The sequence below is a fragment of the Elephas maximus genome, chromosome 4 (assembly GCF_024166365.1).
Source record: "Elephas maximus indicus isolate mEleMax1 chromosome 4, mEleMax1 primary haplotype, whole genome shotgun sequence".
In the NCBI taxonomy this organism is placed as follows: domain Eukaryota; kingdom Metazoa; phylum Chordata; class Mammalia; order Proboscidea; family Elephantidae; genus Elephas; species Elephas maximus.
In genome coordinates, this window is record NC_064822.1 from 171,032,889 (window position 1) to 171,049,013 (window position 16,125).

At 41.9% G+C, this 16,125-nt stretch overlaps 1 protein-coding gene across 2 annotated transcripts in view; it reads left to right on the plus strand.

Annotated features, from left to right (window-relative positions):
- The window catches only part of TXNRD1 (thioredoxin reductase 1), a 66,636-nt gene extending 53,349 nt beyond the window's left edge, over positions 1-13,287 (plus strand). For both annotated transcript variants that reach the window (XM_049884216.1, XM_049884217.1), the window contains exons 13-15: positions 1,028-1,123; positions 2,177-2,311; positions 11,315-13,287. In XM_049884216.1, coding sequence (XP_049740173.1) covers positions 1,028-1,123; positions 2,177-2,311; positions 11,315-11,377 — 294 coding nt within the window. In that variant the 3' untranslated portion in view covers positions 11,378-13,287. The remainder of the gene's footprint in view (positions 1-1,027; positions 1,124-2,176; positions 2,312-11,314) is intronic.
- Positions 13,288-16,125: the final 2,838 nt, after the last annotated feature.

Genomic DNA, 16,125 nt, shown 5'->3' on the forward strand with positions numbered 1-16,125 from the left:
TGGTAGCAATTTGGGTTGATTGCTTTAATCATATTTTTCCTATATAATTGTTGCAATAGGTAGATTTAATTTTGTAATCCACATTTTCAAAAAATTCACATTGTATTACAGCATAGATGAACACTTATAGTGTCTTTAAAAGGTAGCTAACTATATGTTTTGAACTGAGGCTAGCAGTGTGAGTTGGAAGAGAAAAAAAAATACTCTTTGTCATCCAGAACTTTATGAAACATCAGTAAGGGTGTCCTGCCTTCCTTCCCTCCTCCCTTTTCTTTCTTTTGTATCTTTGTTTCATTTTCTTTCTTTTCCCCTTCTCTTCTTCCTTTTCTTAATATAAATATTAATACTTAGAGTGAATAATTCCAAAGGAGCACATGTCTTTGGGAAGCATCAAGAAGGAGAGTTGGATAATTGCTTTAATTGTTCCTGGCACCTCACTTGTTTCTTGCCCAAATTGTCATTTCTATAAGATAACAAATGAGCTGTAGTGGCACAGTAATTAAAGTGCTCAGCTGCTAACTATAAGGTCGGCAGTTCGAACCCACCAGCCACTCCATGGGAGAAAGATGTGGCAGTCTGCTTCTGTGAAGATTTACAGCCTTGGAGACCCTATGAGGCAGTTCTGCTCTGTCCTGTAGGATTGCCATGAATCAGAATCGACTTGACGACAGTGGGTTTTTTTGTTTTGCGGGGTATAAAATAATAAGTCAGTGTTTGTTTTTAGTGCAAGACAGCAAGTAATTATGTGTCTTCCTATTCGCTTGGTCTTTGTTGTTGATAATGATTAATTGAGGTTTTCTGTTTTGAGGTTGAGATACAATTAATGAATGAGCTTATAGTGAAAGGGCCTCAAAATGAGGAGTTTAAAGTCACTTACTTTTGGACCAAATTCCTATTTAATCCATGAATTTTATTATTTAATGAAAGTCTAATTATTAAAAGCCTCCACTGTCTTTGCACTACACCTAGTGTCTAGAGAACACACTGCTTAAGATAATGGGTCTAAATTGTGCTTTTATCTCCTTAGGTTTACCATAGTTACTTCTGGCCATTGGAGTGGACCATTCCATCCAGAGATAACAACAAATGTTATGCAAAAATTGTCTGTAACATCAAAGACAATGTAAGTGCAATTCCCATTAATGCCTTCCAATAATTTCATTTCATTTTTAATATGTAGCTGTGTTTTCATCACATAATACACATTGTATTCCTTTAGTATTTTACCTGTCTTCCCCAGCTGCATAGAAATGATCAGAGAGCAGGGAGGTCTTCCAGGGACCATGGCTCCACTGCTGTGTCTCTTTCCACCTTCACTGGCACAAGGCCATACCTGTGGTAGTCAGGCAGTCAACGCTTACTGAATGGATGGACCAAAGGAAGCATATGTGTTTGTGCTTATAAAAGGAAGAACAGTGAAGTCATCCACTATCTAAAAATAATGAACAGCAAGAAAGAACAAGAGTAATGCAAGTCTGAGTCCTAAACAGCTGGCACTAATGAGAAGGCTGTAATGGGAAGAGCTGTTTACTGGGTTCTGATTTAAGATTTCATTGCCTGCTGCCCCATGTAACACCTGGTAACTGAAGCCTATGTGTGGGTAAGCTCCTTGACCTCACAGAGTTTGTTTCCTTCTCTACAAAATGAGGAATTTGAATGACAAAATCAGCGTTTTTCAAACTTTTCTGACTGCTGCCCATACAATAAGAAACACATTTTACATTGTAACCCAGGACACAAGTATCAACATACTCGTACTTAGTCTTTAAGTGTTGTAACTGAGACCTTAGTGAAAATTTTTAAAATTTGAATGTCTGCTCTTAGAGCTACCGCAGACAGTTTATCTGGAGCATCGAGACAACCAAGTAGACATGAGAAAATCACTGCCCTTCAGTAACATTTTCAAGAAATTGTGCTGCTTAAGGAGCTATGGACATTTTTTGCTTTTAATGATTTTCACATCAGCACTTGTCTCTGCCTCCCTACTAAGTTTGAACACGAAGCTTTCTGTATCGGCCTCATTTCTCTGCAGGGGAGTCTTCATCCTAAGTGACTTCTCAGTCCTTTGCCATTTCTGTAATGAGTTTTTTAGAAAAGACTGGGAAAGTGTTCTAGGCTGTGTAGGAAGAGAAGACAAAAATTCAGCTCAGTTGTATTACTTTATTCTATATCTTAGGAACGTGTTGTGGGCTTCCACGTACTGGGCCCAAACGCTGGAGAAGTTACACAGGGCTTTGCAGCTGCGCTGAAGTGTGGACTGACCAAACAGCAGCTGGACAGCACCATTGGAATCCACCCCGTCTGTGCAGAGGTGAGTGATCAGTGCTTTCACGGTTCTGCTTAAAAATGCACACTATAAATGAGCATCTTAAGTGGCAGACCTAGTACTCTGAATCTGGTGTTCCTTCTGCTGTACTCAAGCTACTTCTGCATCTCCTTACAGGTTACTAATGACTGAGAACACCTCAAAGAAGGCCTGTCTCTAGAAACAGTTTTTCCTCTTTCAAGTATTTATTGCCCTTTGTGCGAACTGGTCATCACTGTCATGCAATCAAAAATGATAAGGATGATTTGTAGAGATAGTCTTTAAATCTTTTATTTATCACGTCTCCTGAATTATTTTCCTGATAATCAGTTAATAATGCCATTCATATCCTGAAAGAGCTTCAATCCTAGTTACCCCTGAGCCACCTGCAGGCTAAATGATGTTGTCTGCCTGTTTAGCATTTGGTGTCAAAGCATGTGATTTGAAAGATCAAGCAAATGACAAGAAAACTGGAAATTGACCTCTGGGTGTTAGTGTTTCTTCACGTTTATCAGTGATCATCCAAGAGTTGACTATCATGATACCACATAGGGGTGGGAAACAAAAACGCGGCTACACTGGAGAATTTGGTGAAGGTCGGGAGGAGGTACCTTGCATTGTACCAGCTTAAAAGGAGTTAAACATCCAGATGTTATCTGGTCACCATACTCAGCGGTTTACAGGGCTGTGCTTTGTGCTTGCAAACACATACATACATACATGTACCTGTGTGCACATTCATGCCAGACCTCACTGAGCAGCTTGTTAACTGGTTAATCTCTGCTCCTGGTTGCCCTTGCACAGCTGGCTCTTTGCTGAGTCTATGAAATGTCAGCTTTGAGACCAGAAAAAGTGTTTTTGCTTCCTTTTGTTCTGCGTTTTCTGACTAAGAATGCTCTCTTTCTCTATATGAATAAGCACCTTAGAAGCATAAGGTGTTAACACATTTAGAGATTGGGGCATCATTCATAAATGCTGTTTTTGTGAATGAAATAAAACTAAGCTTCAAAAATAAAATGAGAAAATTGAAAAGAGTTTAGATTACAGCCTGTAAAGACTGTGTGCTATGTCTTTTATTCAGTGTAATGACTAAGACTACCTGCCTAGGGAAGGAGCCAGTTGACTTCATTTTTTTCAAAAACACTTTTGGTGAGTACATTAAAAAATTTAGATGCCAGTCCAAGGTGCTTATAAGCTGCAGCCGTCATCACTGATATGAATGAGCGAAAAGTAATTTCCCAGCTTGAATATAAGAGTGTCTAGTTTATTGTGTGAATTCAGCTTTCAGTGGACTGGTTGAAAAAAAAACTGCCCCGTTTTTTGACTTCAGCCCCCTGGTGTTGGAAGTTGTGTTGCTGCCCAGCAGTGGTGGACACGGTGGCATCTGGCAGGGTGACTGCCAATGAGGCAGAAAGGTGTGGCCAAGAGGCAGTACACAATGTACTTCTGAAGCTTCTGCCTGCAGGGAAGTCAGCAGAGGCCTGTTCTCTTGGTCCACGTGGTGCATTTGGGACCCTTTTAAGGATTTGCCGCTGTGCTGCTGCATCTGTTAGGCCTCTTCCAGCTTTGAAGCTCAGAAGCTAAATGTTCCAGTGCTTTGATAATGGCCTTTTCCCCCTCCAATCTCGTGGCTGTTTAATGAGATTTAAGAAAAAGGGTGATATCTCACTCCATTAACATGTTTTTTGCCCAGCTGTGTGCACAGCACTGTGCCGGGCACTGGGTTACAGCAGTGATTTAATATGAGCTCCAGAGCACAGGAGGCCAACAAGTGAAGTAACAACTGCAATTCAGTGTGATGAGTTCTAGTTTCAGGGTGACACCTCCACAGTCTACGGGGAAGAGATATTGGGGCAGGGTGATTCCAGAGGCAGCATGGCTCATTCAGGGAACGAGAAGACTCTCAATAATGCTGTAGCTTAAAGAGTTTGCTGTTAGGTGCCATTGAGTCGGTTCCAACTCATAACAACCTTGTGTACAACAGAACGAAACACTGTGTGGTCCTATGCCACCCTGGCAATCATTGCTTTGTTCAAGCCCATTGTTGTAGCCACCATGTCAGCCTATCTTGCTGAGGGTCTTCCTCCTTTTTGCTTACCCTCTACTTTACCAAGTATGGCATCCTACTCCAGAGACTGGTCCTTCCTAATAACATATCCAGAGTATGTGAGATGAAGTCTCGTCATCCTTGTTTCTGAGGAGCACTCTGGCTGTACTTCCCTAAGATAAATGTTTGTTCTTCTGGCAGTACATGGTATATGCAATATTCTTTGCCAACACCATAACCCAAGAGAGTTTTAGAGAGGCAAAAAGACCATGCTGGGGAAGTAGTTGGGAAGGTCATGGGACTGTCCTTGAGGCAGTGGGATTCACCTGAAAGGTTTATAGCAGGGGAATAATATGATCAGATACATTGCTCTGAGAAATAACTGGCTACAGTGTAGAAAATGGACTGGAGGAGACAAGTCTAGAGGCAGGTCCACTTATGTGGCTGTCACAATAGACAAGAGAGGAGACGATGGTGGGAGACTGTACTAGAGTAGTGGCAGTGAAAATTGGAAAAAAAATCGATGTATTTGAGAGAGAATTAGGAGATGGAGTTGATACTTGCCAACTGATTGGAAATGAGAAGAAGGAAGAACTGAGAGTGATTCCTATTTGTGACCTGGAGTAGGAGGTAGAAAGAGGAGCATGAGAGGAATAAGGATGACAACAGTGATGATGTGTATGAGGCTTACTGTGTGTGCCGGGTGGTTCTTACAGGAACTCTGTGAAGTAGGTGGTAGTAGGATCTCTGTATGACAGGTAAGGAAACTGAGGACAGAGAAGCTGAGTAACTTGCCCACAGTTCCCCAGCTTGGAAATGGCAGAACTGAGATTCAAACCCAGGCAGTCTGGCTCCAGAGACACCACACTGTACAGATGATGGTCTGCTCTCACAGACCTTCTTACACACTTTGGCATAGAATTGAAAAATTGGAAATGGTTTCTTGGTGACAGCGTGAGTGTAGTAGAGACACAGACCTGGCCATGTCACCCAACTTTTTAGAAGCTTAGTTTCCACATTACATAAAATCGGGATAATATCTAACTCCTCAGGCCTAATTAGAAATGCCATGTGTTAAGTGTCTCGAGTTTCTGGCATTTGGAAGATACTTGGTAACCACATCTATTAGCTCTTTTTTCAGAGTATTTCATTATAGAAGGTGTGACTTGACTAAAAGGTCATCATTCAGTATTTTTAATGGGAGATGGGGAGAGATGTATACTTTGGAAAAGCTCCTGGTTATAAACTACTTGCTTAGAAACTAGAAAAGTTTTTGGCAAGTCAGAGGCCGCCTGATGCTTAATTATGGAAATCTTTTCTGCCACCCTTAACAGAAGCCCAGAGCCCCCTAAGCAGTGACTCCCTCTTTTCCCCTCCCTTGTGCCCCTGGTAATCACTCACAAACTTTGGTCTCTACACATTTGCCTATTCTAGGTATCTTCATGTAAGTGGGATCATGTAATACCTCTTTTTTGTGACTAGCTTATTTCACTCAGCATAATGTTTCCAAGGTTCATCCATACTGTAGCATGTATCAGAACTTAGTTTCTCTTCATGGCTGAATAGCAGTGCATTGCATGTATATACCACATTTTTTGTATTCATTCATCTGTTGATGAACACTTAGGCTACTTCCACCTTTTTGGCTATTGTGACTAGTGCTGCCATGAGTGCTGGTGTATGTGTACCTATCTGTGTTCCTGCCTTCACTTCTCTTGAGTATACACCTAGGAGTGCAGTTGTTGGATCATAAAGTAATTCTATGTTTAACTTTCTGAGGACCCACTAGACTGCCAAGAGGCTGTACATTTTACAGTCCTACCAGTGGTGAATGAGGGTTCCCATTTCTCCATACCTTTGCCAACGCCTGTTTTTTTCTGGGTTTTTTTCTTTTTTAATCACAGGCATCTTAGTGGAGATGAAGTGAGATCTCATTGTGGTTTCGATTTGCATTTCAGTTAGAGGATTTTTTAAGGACTCTTCTCTGTGCTAAATGCTGGATTCTGACTTGGATGGTAATTGGATTTGCTGCTGAGCCTACTGTATTTGCTGTCTGGCCATGTACTATAAAAGGGAGCTGCTCGGAGTATAGACCACAGACAGTTGGTTAGTGTTCCATGATAAGGATAGTAGAGAAGAGGAAAGATTTAGACACTTTAAGAGCAAATCGACAATACCCGATCCAGTAATAAAAAGTTAGGATTGCATTTTGTATGCCTTTTGAGATTTTATTAAATGTTTATTGAATTTTACAAATATCAGCCCACTGGTTGAATTACAAATAATAATATAAAAACTGGTCCTGAGCACTTGCTTTAAAGTGTTCAGAAATAGCTGTCGCTCCTGGGCCAGCTATGGTTGGTTTGTGGAATGAATCGTTGAATGAACACTTTTGTACCGTTTTGATAAATAACCTGGGCAGTTGAGAGCAACCTGTGACTCTGAGGAGTAATTGCTCACAAAAGTTGATAAATTCCTGAGTTGGTTCTTTGGAGCAAAATAATTTCCAAAGGGTTTCCTTCTGAAATTGCTCTTGTTTTGACTGAAGCTCCCTTTGGTGTAGATAGAAAAAGGAGACTTAACACCTGGAACACCAGTAATACATTAGTATTATTCAGTGTGGAGATAGTATACCTACTGCCGTCCAGTCAATTACGACTCATAGCAATCCTATAGGACAGAAGAACGGCACCATAGAGTTTCCAAGGAGCATCTGGCGGATTCTAACTGCCGACCTCTTGGTTAGCAGCCATAGCACTTAACCACTATGCCACCAGGGTTTCCGAAGATAGTATAGTGATAATTTATTCTGGACATCTGAGCAGCAAGCAATAACTGAATAGGAAACTGATTACACATAATTTTGAGCAGCAATTTCAACTAATCAGGGTTATTTGTAGGGGAAAAATAATAGCTCAAGAGCAAAGAGAATTTAAAAAGACAGCTTTGAAATGTTAGTGCTAGACATCAAATTTTTTTTTTGTTGGTTTCAGTAGTCAGCATAACACAGAGAAGGAAGTCTTCTGAGGCTGGGCGGTGTTGAACCAGGTATGAATGCCCCAGGTGAACGCACACAGGAGCACTTGACCTTTTGTAGGTGTTCTGTGTATTGGGATAGAGAGTATAAAGGTGCAGCCTCCATGTTCTTTTTTAAAAAGGCATGACTTTATGAAAATTTTAAAGCAGGTGTGTGCAAATGAAACCTTTGTAAACATGGACCCCATCAGTGTTTTTGTTTAGATTGACTAATAGTAGTTTGGCTTCCTTCATCTTTGAATGTAAGCATGTCATCAGTATAAGAAAAATAGGTAATAACTTTTGTCTGCTTTCCTTTTTGATGGATTTAGTTTTTTTTTTTAATGGAAATCTCATATAAGTTTGATTTCTAAATTAATTCCTGAGAAATAGGAAGTAAGCTTGCATATTCACAAACCTGAAATTTGTTTCAGTATATCCCCTAGCTCTTTCTTTTCTTCCTTTTTAAAAATTGAAATGAAAGCATGTTTGATGATGTTTTAAATTGCCTATATCATCGTCCTAACACAGTCATTTTCATTATTACATATTGTCTTCCTGTTCACATCCACAGTCACACATTTTTTTAAACAAAGGAATTTTATTTCTTTTCAAAAGACTTGGACTGGTTTACAATATCATCAGCGTTGATTTTATAATGTTTCAAAATTCAGTGTAATATATTTTTTTCTATAATACGTATAAAAGTGATAACTACTTCAAGAATTTTACATGTCTTTGCTAACAAGAACGAACCTCTGATAATTATTTTTTTGGATGTGAATTATCCGTGCTTTCTTTAGGGTTCATGTTTTAATTGTTAAAAGATAATTCAGCATTCTTCTGTAGTGTAGATCTGCTAGTGACAAATTTTGTTAGCTTTTGTTTGTCTGAAAATGCTTTGTTTTGCCTTCTTCGCTGAAGGATATTTTTGTTGGCTGTGGAATTGTAGGTTTCACAGGGTTTTGTTTTTTTCTTTCAACCTGGGTTTTGTTGTCTTCCTTTAAAGAACGCTGTGTTTTCTTGTGGCAGGCAGTTGATTTACTTGTGGCTTGGTTTTATCCTTTTGAGGCTTGTTTTTCAGTTTTGTTAGGGTGGGCTAGTGTTCTGGCTCTAGGGCTAGTATTGCTAGTCCTGCCATTAAGATGTGGCTTTCTGGGGCCTCTACTGAATGCCTCAGGTGCTCAGTGGGGCTTCTCAACTCAAGCTGTTCAGACCTGGAAGATCTCTCAACCCTTTAGGAGCTCTGGTGGTTGTTCAGTGCACAGGCCCTGAGTTGTCCTGTGCCAGGCCTCACTGGGTCCTGCCTCCTGGGCATATGTAGCTTAGGATTCAGTCAAAGACTCCAGGGGCCTGTATGCAGATATCTGGAGCCCTTTCTCTGGATACCTCCCTCCTCTCAGGTGCTCTGCCCCACAAATTCTAGCCCCCTCAGCCTCACCAATCTCCAGCCTGTCTCTTCTAGTTCAGTGATATATCTGTGCTGTCCCTGGGGTCCCTCTCCCTTTACCAAGGGTCTGGTGAATGCCTCCAGGTAGAAAGCCAAACCTGTTAAAGGCTCACCTTGTTTGTTTCCCTTCTTTGGGGGATCACAGTTTGCTGCCAGTTGCCCAGTGTTTAATATAGTTGTTTCATATATTTTGTCTAGTTTTCTGATTGTTTAAGAGGGAAGAGTGAGCGGGTTTGGTACTAATTACTCTATCATGCCCAGGAATGAAAATCTATTTTTTAAGGTAGGAGTATTTTTAAAAATACCAAAGGTTTCCTATTTGATAAAACTACAAAGATAAGCAATTGATATTTAGTTTACCATGCAGGAATCCACAGTGTATTACCTACACTGGTGTTTCATCAAGGAGTTCCAGTATGTGGTATGTAGACAGCCTGTCTTAGAATCACCTGGGTCCTACCCTGGATCTGCCAAATTAAGTTCAGTATGATTTCTACACATTTAATCAATGTGAGCAGGTGTTCATTCACTAAAGTCTGGAACCATTGATTTATGTGTAGGCAGTCTGAAACAGTAGCAAGGAGAAGCTCTGTGAAGCTGTTAAGGCTCTAGTACAGGTCCACAGCCACCCTTCAGCCCAGTAGTTGTGCTTCCAGCTCTGTGTGCGCAGGGAAGCATACTACAATGCCATAGTTGTTGTTAGGTGCCAGTTCCGTTAGGTGCCAGTTCCAACTCATAGCAACCCTACGAATAACAGAACTAAATGCTGCTCAGTCCTGCACCATCCTCACAACAGTAGGCGTGTTTGGGCCCATTGTTGGTGCTACTATGTCAGTCCATCTTGTTGAAAGTCTTCCTCTTTTTCGCTGCCCCTGTACTTTACCAAGCATGATATTCTTCTCCAGAGGCTGGTCCTCCTAATGACACGTCCAAAGTAGTAAGCAAGATGAAATCTTGCCATCCTCGCTTCTCAGGAGCATTCTGGTTGCACTTCCTTCAAGACAGATTTGTTCGTTCTTTTGGCAGTCCATGGTATATTCAGTATTCTTCGTCCACACCATAATTCAAAGGTCTTCCTTTTTCACTGTCCAGCTATCACATGCAGCCCTAGTGGCATCTTGGATAAGAGTTTGGCTTCCAACCAAAGGTTGGCAGTTGAATCTACCGCTCCTTGGAAAACCCTATGGGGCAGTTCTACTCTGTCCTATAGGGTTGCTATGAGTCGGAATCTAACAACAGCAACAGTTTTCACATGGATATGAGGCGATTGGAAACACCATGGCTTGGGTCAGGCACACCTTAGTCACCAAAGTGACATCTGCTTTTTAAAGTAGTAGCCTATTTTAAATTGTCGATAACATCTGGATGGGCAGCAAAAGTCTGGATGTGTAATTCATAATATACTCACTATTTGAATAATTGAATATTATTGTATTAGTATATGTACTATAAACCAGTTGCTGATTCTGACTCATGGCGACCTCATGTGTGTCAGAGTAGAACCGCGCTTCATAGGGTTTTCAATAGCTGACTTCCAGGAAGTAGACCACCAGGCCATTCTTTGTGATGCTTCTGGGTAGGCTTGAAGCGCCTACCCAGCCAAGTGTCTGTTTGTGCCACCCAGGGACCCCTAATATACTATACCATGTAGGTATGTGCTATACTAAGTTTAAAAAAAAACCCAAACCCGTTGCCATCAAGTTGATTCCGACTCATAGCGACCTTATAGGACAGAGTAGAACTGCCCCATAGTGTTTCCAAGGAGCAGCTGGTGGATTCGAACTGCCGATGTCTAGGATACCAGCCGTAGCTCTTAACCACTGTGCCACCAGAGTTTAGTATATATGTATTGTGTAATATATAGTAATCGAATACTGTTTGGTGAAAAATGAAAGGATTGCAGCTATGTGTAGCCACGTGGGTGAACAGAAATGCAGTATTGAGCCGAAGAAGCAGGTGGCAGAGAGTACATACACTGTCTTGCCATTTACTTGTAAAGTTTTCGAAAACATACAAAATAAACGCATGAAGAAATGCATAGGAACAATAAGCCCCAATTAGGAGGCGCGAAGACGATCAAGGAAGGGGCACACATGGGGCTCTAACTGTATTCGTAATGCTCCTTGAGCTGGGTGGGCATTAGGGTATTTGTAATGGTGTCCTTTATATCGCCTTTTTATATGTCCAAACTATTTCATGGTGAATTTCTTTTAGAAAATTGACAAGCTAATAAGATAACTGATTTGTTTTCATCGTTCTTATGCTAACAGAACTCTCCATTAGCTATAATCTAATTTTTTTTTTTTTTCCTCTTTCTCCTTGGTTTCAAAATGTATTCCCTTTTTATCCTCTGGAGATAGATTATTTTGGGTCATATTACTTCTCTGTTTTGATCATTTAAGTGGTCACCTAAGTCATTCCTGACACGTTTTCTGAACTACTCCCTGTTTACTCATTTCCTCGGGTTTCTGAAATTATCCTCTCTCCTCCCTTGCAGGTGTTTACAACGCTTTCGGTGACCAAGCGCTCTGGGGGAAGCATCCTCCAGGCCGGCTGCTGAGGTTAAGCCCCAGTGTGAATGCTGCTGCCCAGACTCTATACCACTGATTTGTTTCCTCGCCCAGATCCAAGGCAGAGTTTTCAGGAAGGCCCTTGGGGTCTTGGCACCGCATGCCCTGTGCTTACCACCCGAGGCCCTCTTGGATCTCTCTTGGGTAGGAGGTGGTAAACAGCAGGCAGTCAGCATCACACTGGGGTCACCGTGATGGACTCAGAGCTGATATTGGCAGCGCATCGAGGGATGCATCCATGAAGTCACTGGCCTCAAGCCCATGTGGGGGGCGGTGATGGAACAGCTGTCGAATCAGCTTTGGCATGACCTTTCCTTTGTGAGTTTCCACTAGTCTCAATGTCAAGCTTTCTCAAAAAAACCCAGTGCCACATGTTGATTGTATTTTCCTCCATAGTGTTAATGACACTAGAGGTGAAGAATGTTAGCAGCTGATTTTTGTCCAAAAGCGAGTCAAGGCTAGAACACCCTAATAAGGTGTCCTGTTGCCTTGGCCCCCTTGGGGGCTGTCTGGGCTCATCCCATGAAAGAGCGCTCTCCTCCATGTGCTTCAGAGGATTAGAATGTACTGTTCCACTTGATAGAACTGCTTAGCAGTGTCTGTTCAATAAATTATAAGTCGTATATCCAAAACAGGCAAATCTGTGAACGACCCTGGCCAAACCTGCCTGCATGTACTACATCACTGGTTGTTATCCTTTTAAGTTCTGTTTAGGAAGCGAAATGACCACTTGGCCAGCCTGTTTGAAGTAACACTCATTGCACAGGTCAAGTGGCACAGAACACGTAACTGGGTCATACGGTATGATTTCCACCATTATTTGTCATGGAGGCAGATGCAAGGGGAAAAACAGTAAATGTATTTTATTTAGTCCATTGTGTGTTAGTCTGAGTGAACTGAGGTCTTTTGCAATGGAAGACACTTGACTTGTTTCAACCTCTTTGTTTACTAGCTTTAACTTTAAGCTAGAAGTACACAATATCACGTCTTTGTTTTTCTTGTGTGTTAAGTATCTGCCCCTTCCTGAGAACTACATTCCTAGGAAACTAGGTCTTCCCACATTTATGATTTAATCTTTTGTGGTAATTGCTTTTTAAAGGAAGCTGTTAATATCATAACTTATTATTATTATTTTTGAACACAGGTGGATGTGTGAAGGATTTTCATTTAAAAACCAAATGGTTTTGACTTTCTCTGTTGAAAGAACACCTGTACCTGGTGGAATTTTTGTAGGAATGTTTATGCTTTGTTACCATTCCAACTTGTATTATTGCAAAACGGTATTAAGTCCTTGGTTAGTTCTCTCTATGTAAGTGTGCTGACTAAGGATTATTTGTAGGCCGTCTTTGCTCACTGTGTAAGTTGAGTTTTGGCAGTGCTGTGGACATCAGGCCTCCCACCAGCACTGCTTGTAGCATCTTGTTCACTCCCTCCCACAACTTGCAGCTCTCGCTGAGGCACTGAGTGGTCATTTCACAGGACATTTCTGGGCCACCTCAGGGAGCGCCTGCATCTGCCTGCCATTTGGTCAGCGAGCACCTGCCCTTTCCCACAGGGCACTGTCTCGCTTCTCATCCCATGTGGTTACGTGGAGAAAACGGGAAAGGAATCAACAAGAGGGGGTTTGAGGCAGTTGACTGTGATAAGTTTTATTATTATTAATTGTTTTCCCCCAGTCTGCCAGTCTCTGAAATTAAAACAACAGGCAGTATGAGATGACCGTGCCTAATCATGTTATGATTCTGTCTTCTTAGTAAATGGAATGTTCTGCCCCCACAAGAATTATACTTCATAGACTTCTCCTGTTTAGGTTTGTAACTTCCCAGTGTACTGAAACCCATACTAAATCTTCTGAGAACAAAACAAAACAATGTGAAACATTAAAAGATGTTAATATCCATCCTGTGTTCCTTCTTATTGAATGATGTCTTGGGAGCCTTTGCATGAGTTTTGAATAGATCCCAGGGAAGGTTTTGTATGGAAGATAATAAGAACCAGCTGCTGAGGAAGCTTCAGTGATGCTGTTAGGCCTGGTCAGTATCTGCTGAGGTTTATGTGTTAGAGACATTGGCTCTTCAGATTATGCCTTTTAGCTTGTCCTAATTTGACCCATCAGCCTTGGTCTTTAGGGAGGCAGTACCAACCCACTCCACTAAACTCCACTCTGGGAGTCCCAGCACTTTGTTGTTGCGTCACTGCTTCCCTCTGCACTTGCCCCGTGCAGGACCGTGGGGGTCTTTTAAGCCTTCCATCCTTTTTGGACTGAGTGCCTTAGGGTATAAACGGGTTCATAGCCATTCCCAGTCCCCCAGTTCCTGGCAGTACCAGGCACATAGTAGATGTTGAAGAAATGTTCACAAAAATGTTGATTGTCATGTTTGGATTATTCACTCATGTGCGCTTAATTTTCTTATGCACCGGTTTTGAAGCAGAAGCTCTGTGTTCATCCTTACCGAAGATCTTTGGCCCTTAGTATAACTGCAGACAGTAACAGCTACCATCTGAGTGTTTACTAGGTCATGTGCGGGCAGGCACTGTGCTCAACACTTGGCTGACTTAATTCTTAGGACAGCCCTGTAAGTAAGGCGCTCCTACCTGTTTATAGAGAAACAGACTCAGGTGTGAGTCACTTGCTCAGGGTTACACAACTAGTTGGTGATGCAGCAAGTTTCTGAAACCCAGAGCAAGGTCTGTGACTTCAGAGGCCCACTTAGCCGCCTTGCCAACTGCCTCCCATTCATCTATGACAAATGGGAGTTTCAGGGATGCTGAGTTAGTCACTTCTGGGGACTCATTATTGTTTACATGCTGTTGAGCAGTGCTGTCTGCATGGTTAATAAAGACTGTGTGTGAGACATCTTAATGCTTTTCTTAACTAGTCTTTCCACTGTCAGCTGACTTCCACACTGTAGCCAGGGCTTTGTTGCTCAGACTTCCCTTGCACCTAACACTCAGGGTCTTCCCAAGGCCCATAGTCCCCTGCTGAACTAACCTCTGCTTTCACTTGTCCCTTCTGGCCACACCTGCTGTCTGTCCTCAAATCCACTCCACTCCTAAACCAAAAAAAACCAAACCCAGTGCCGTCAAGTCGATTCCGACTCATATCGACCCTATAGGAGAGAGTAGAGCTGCCTCATACAGTTTCCAAGGAGCACCTGGTGGATTCAAACTGCCGACCCTTTGGTTAGCAGCCATAGCACTTAACCACTACGCCACCAGGGTTTCCACTCCACTCCTAGCCTCCCTTAAAGGTCACTCGCTCTGGATTGCCTCTGGCAAGAACTCCCTCTACCTATACTACCCTGGTACTCTGCGTTTTCTCTAGAGCAAGACTTAGAATCACTCTATGGAGACGTCTATGCTTCTTTCTCCAGCACCGGATAATGAGGGTTCTTTACCTCTGCGTGACCCACGGCTTCTAACACAAGGCCTGGCACGATGGAGGTGCCTAAAAGATTCATGTAATTAGGTTGGCAGGCAGATCCATTGGACCTACCAGAGGTGGCCACGTAGGGAGCCTGTTAACTAACCTCTTCCTGTTACATCAGGAACCTTTGATTCAAATGTTAATGGAGTGGAAAGGGCAGTTTGTTATTGGAGAGGAGAATCTAATGGTCAATAAACATAAGAACGGTCAACCTCCACAATAGCAAAAAGATGGAAAGAATCTAAGTGCCCATCAGTGGATGAATCGGTAAACGAAATGTGGTACATATATAACAATGGAATACTATGCAGCCAGTATAATAAGTTCTTAAAATATAATGTGGATGAATCTGGAGGACATGATGCTGAGTGAAATAAGTCAATCACAAAAGAATAAATACCGTATGATCTCACTTTTATAAAAAGACAAGAATAGGTATATGCACAGACACAAATGTTCACTGGTGGTTACCAGGGATGGGGGAGGGAGGGGAAATTACTCTCTAGATAGTAGACGTTTGTTGCTTTTGGTGATGATGGGCAAGGTAACACCAAATGTGGATGAAGTATGTACAACTTGACCGAGGTAAATTATGTCACTAAGAAGTACATAAGATTAAGGAATGTTTTTCACTCAGTGGTTAAGAGCTATGGCTGCTTAGTTAAAAGATTGATCGTTCAAATCCACCAGAAACCCTAGGGGGCAGTTCTGCTCTGTCCTATAGGGTCACTATGAGTCAGAATCAACTTGATGGCAATGGATTTTTTATAATATACACAATTTTGCAACAACAACCTATGTGTATGGTTACATGTAGGCATGTATGCATATATGTGTATAGATAGGTGTCTCGGTCATCTAGTGCTGCTGTAACAGAAATAGCACAAATGGATGGCTTTAACGAATTTCTCTCACAGTTGAGTAAACTGCAGGTCCAAATTCAGGGCGTCAGCTCCAGGGGAAGGTTTTTTCTGTCTGTTGGCTCTGGAGGAAGGTCTTTGTCATCAGTCTTCCCTAGATCTGAGAGCATCTTAGCACGGGAACCTCAGGTCCAAAGGACACGCTTTGCTCTGGGCACTGCTTTCTTGGTGGTATGAGGTCCCCATGTCTCTCTGCTGGCTTCTCTTATATCTCAAAAGAGATTGGCATAAGACACTATCTAATCTTGTAGATCTCATCAATGTAACTGCCATTAATCCATCTCATTGCATCATAGTGATAGGATTTACACACATAGGAAATCAGATGACAAAATGGTACACAGTCCTACAAAAGTGGGCATCATGACCTAGACAAGTTGACAGATACTTT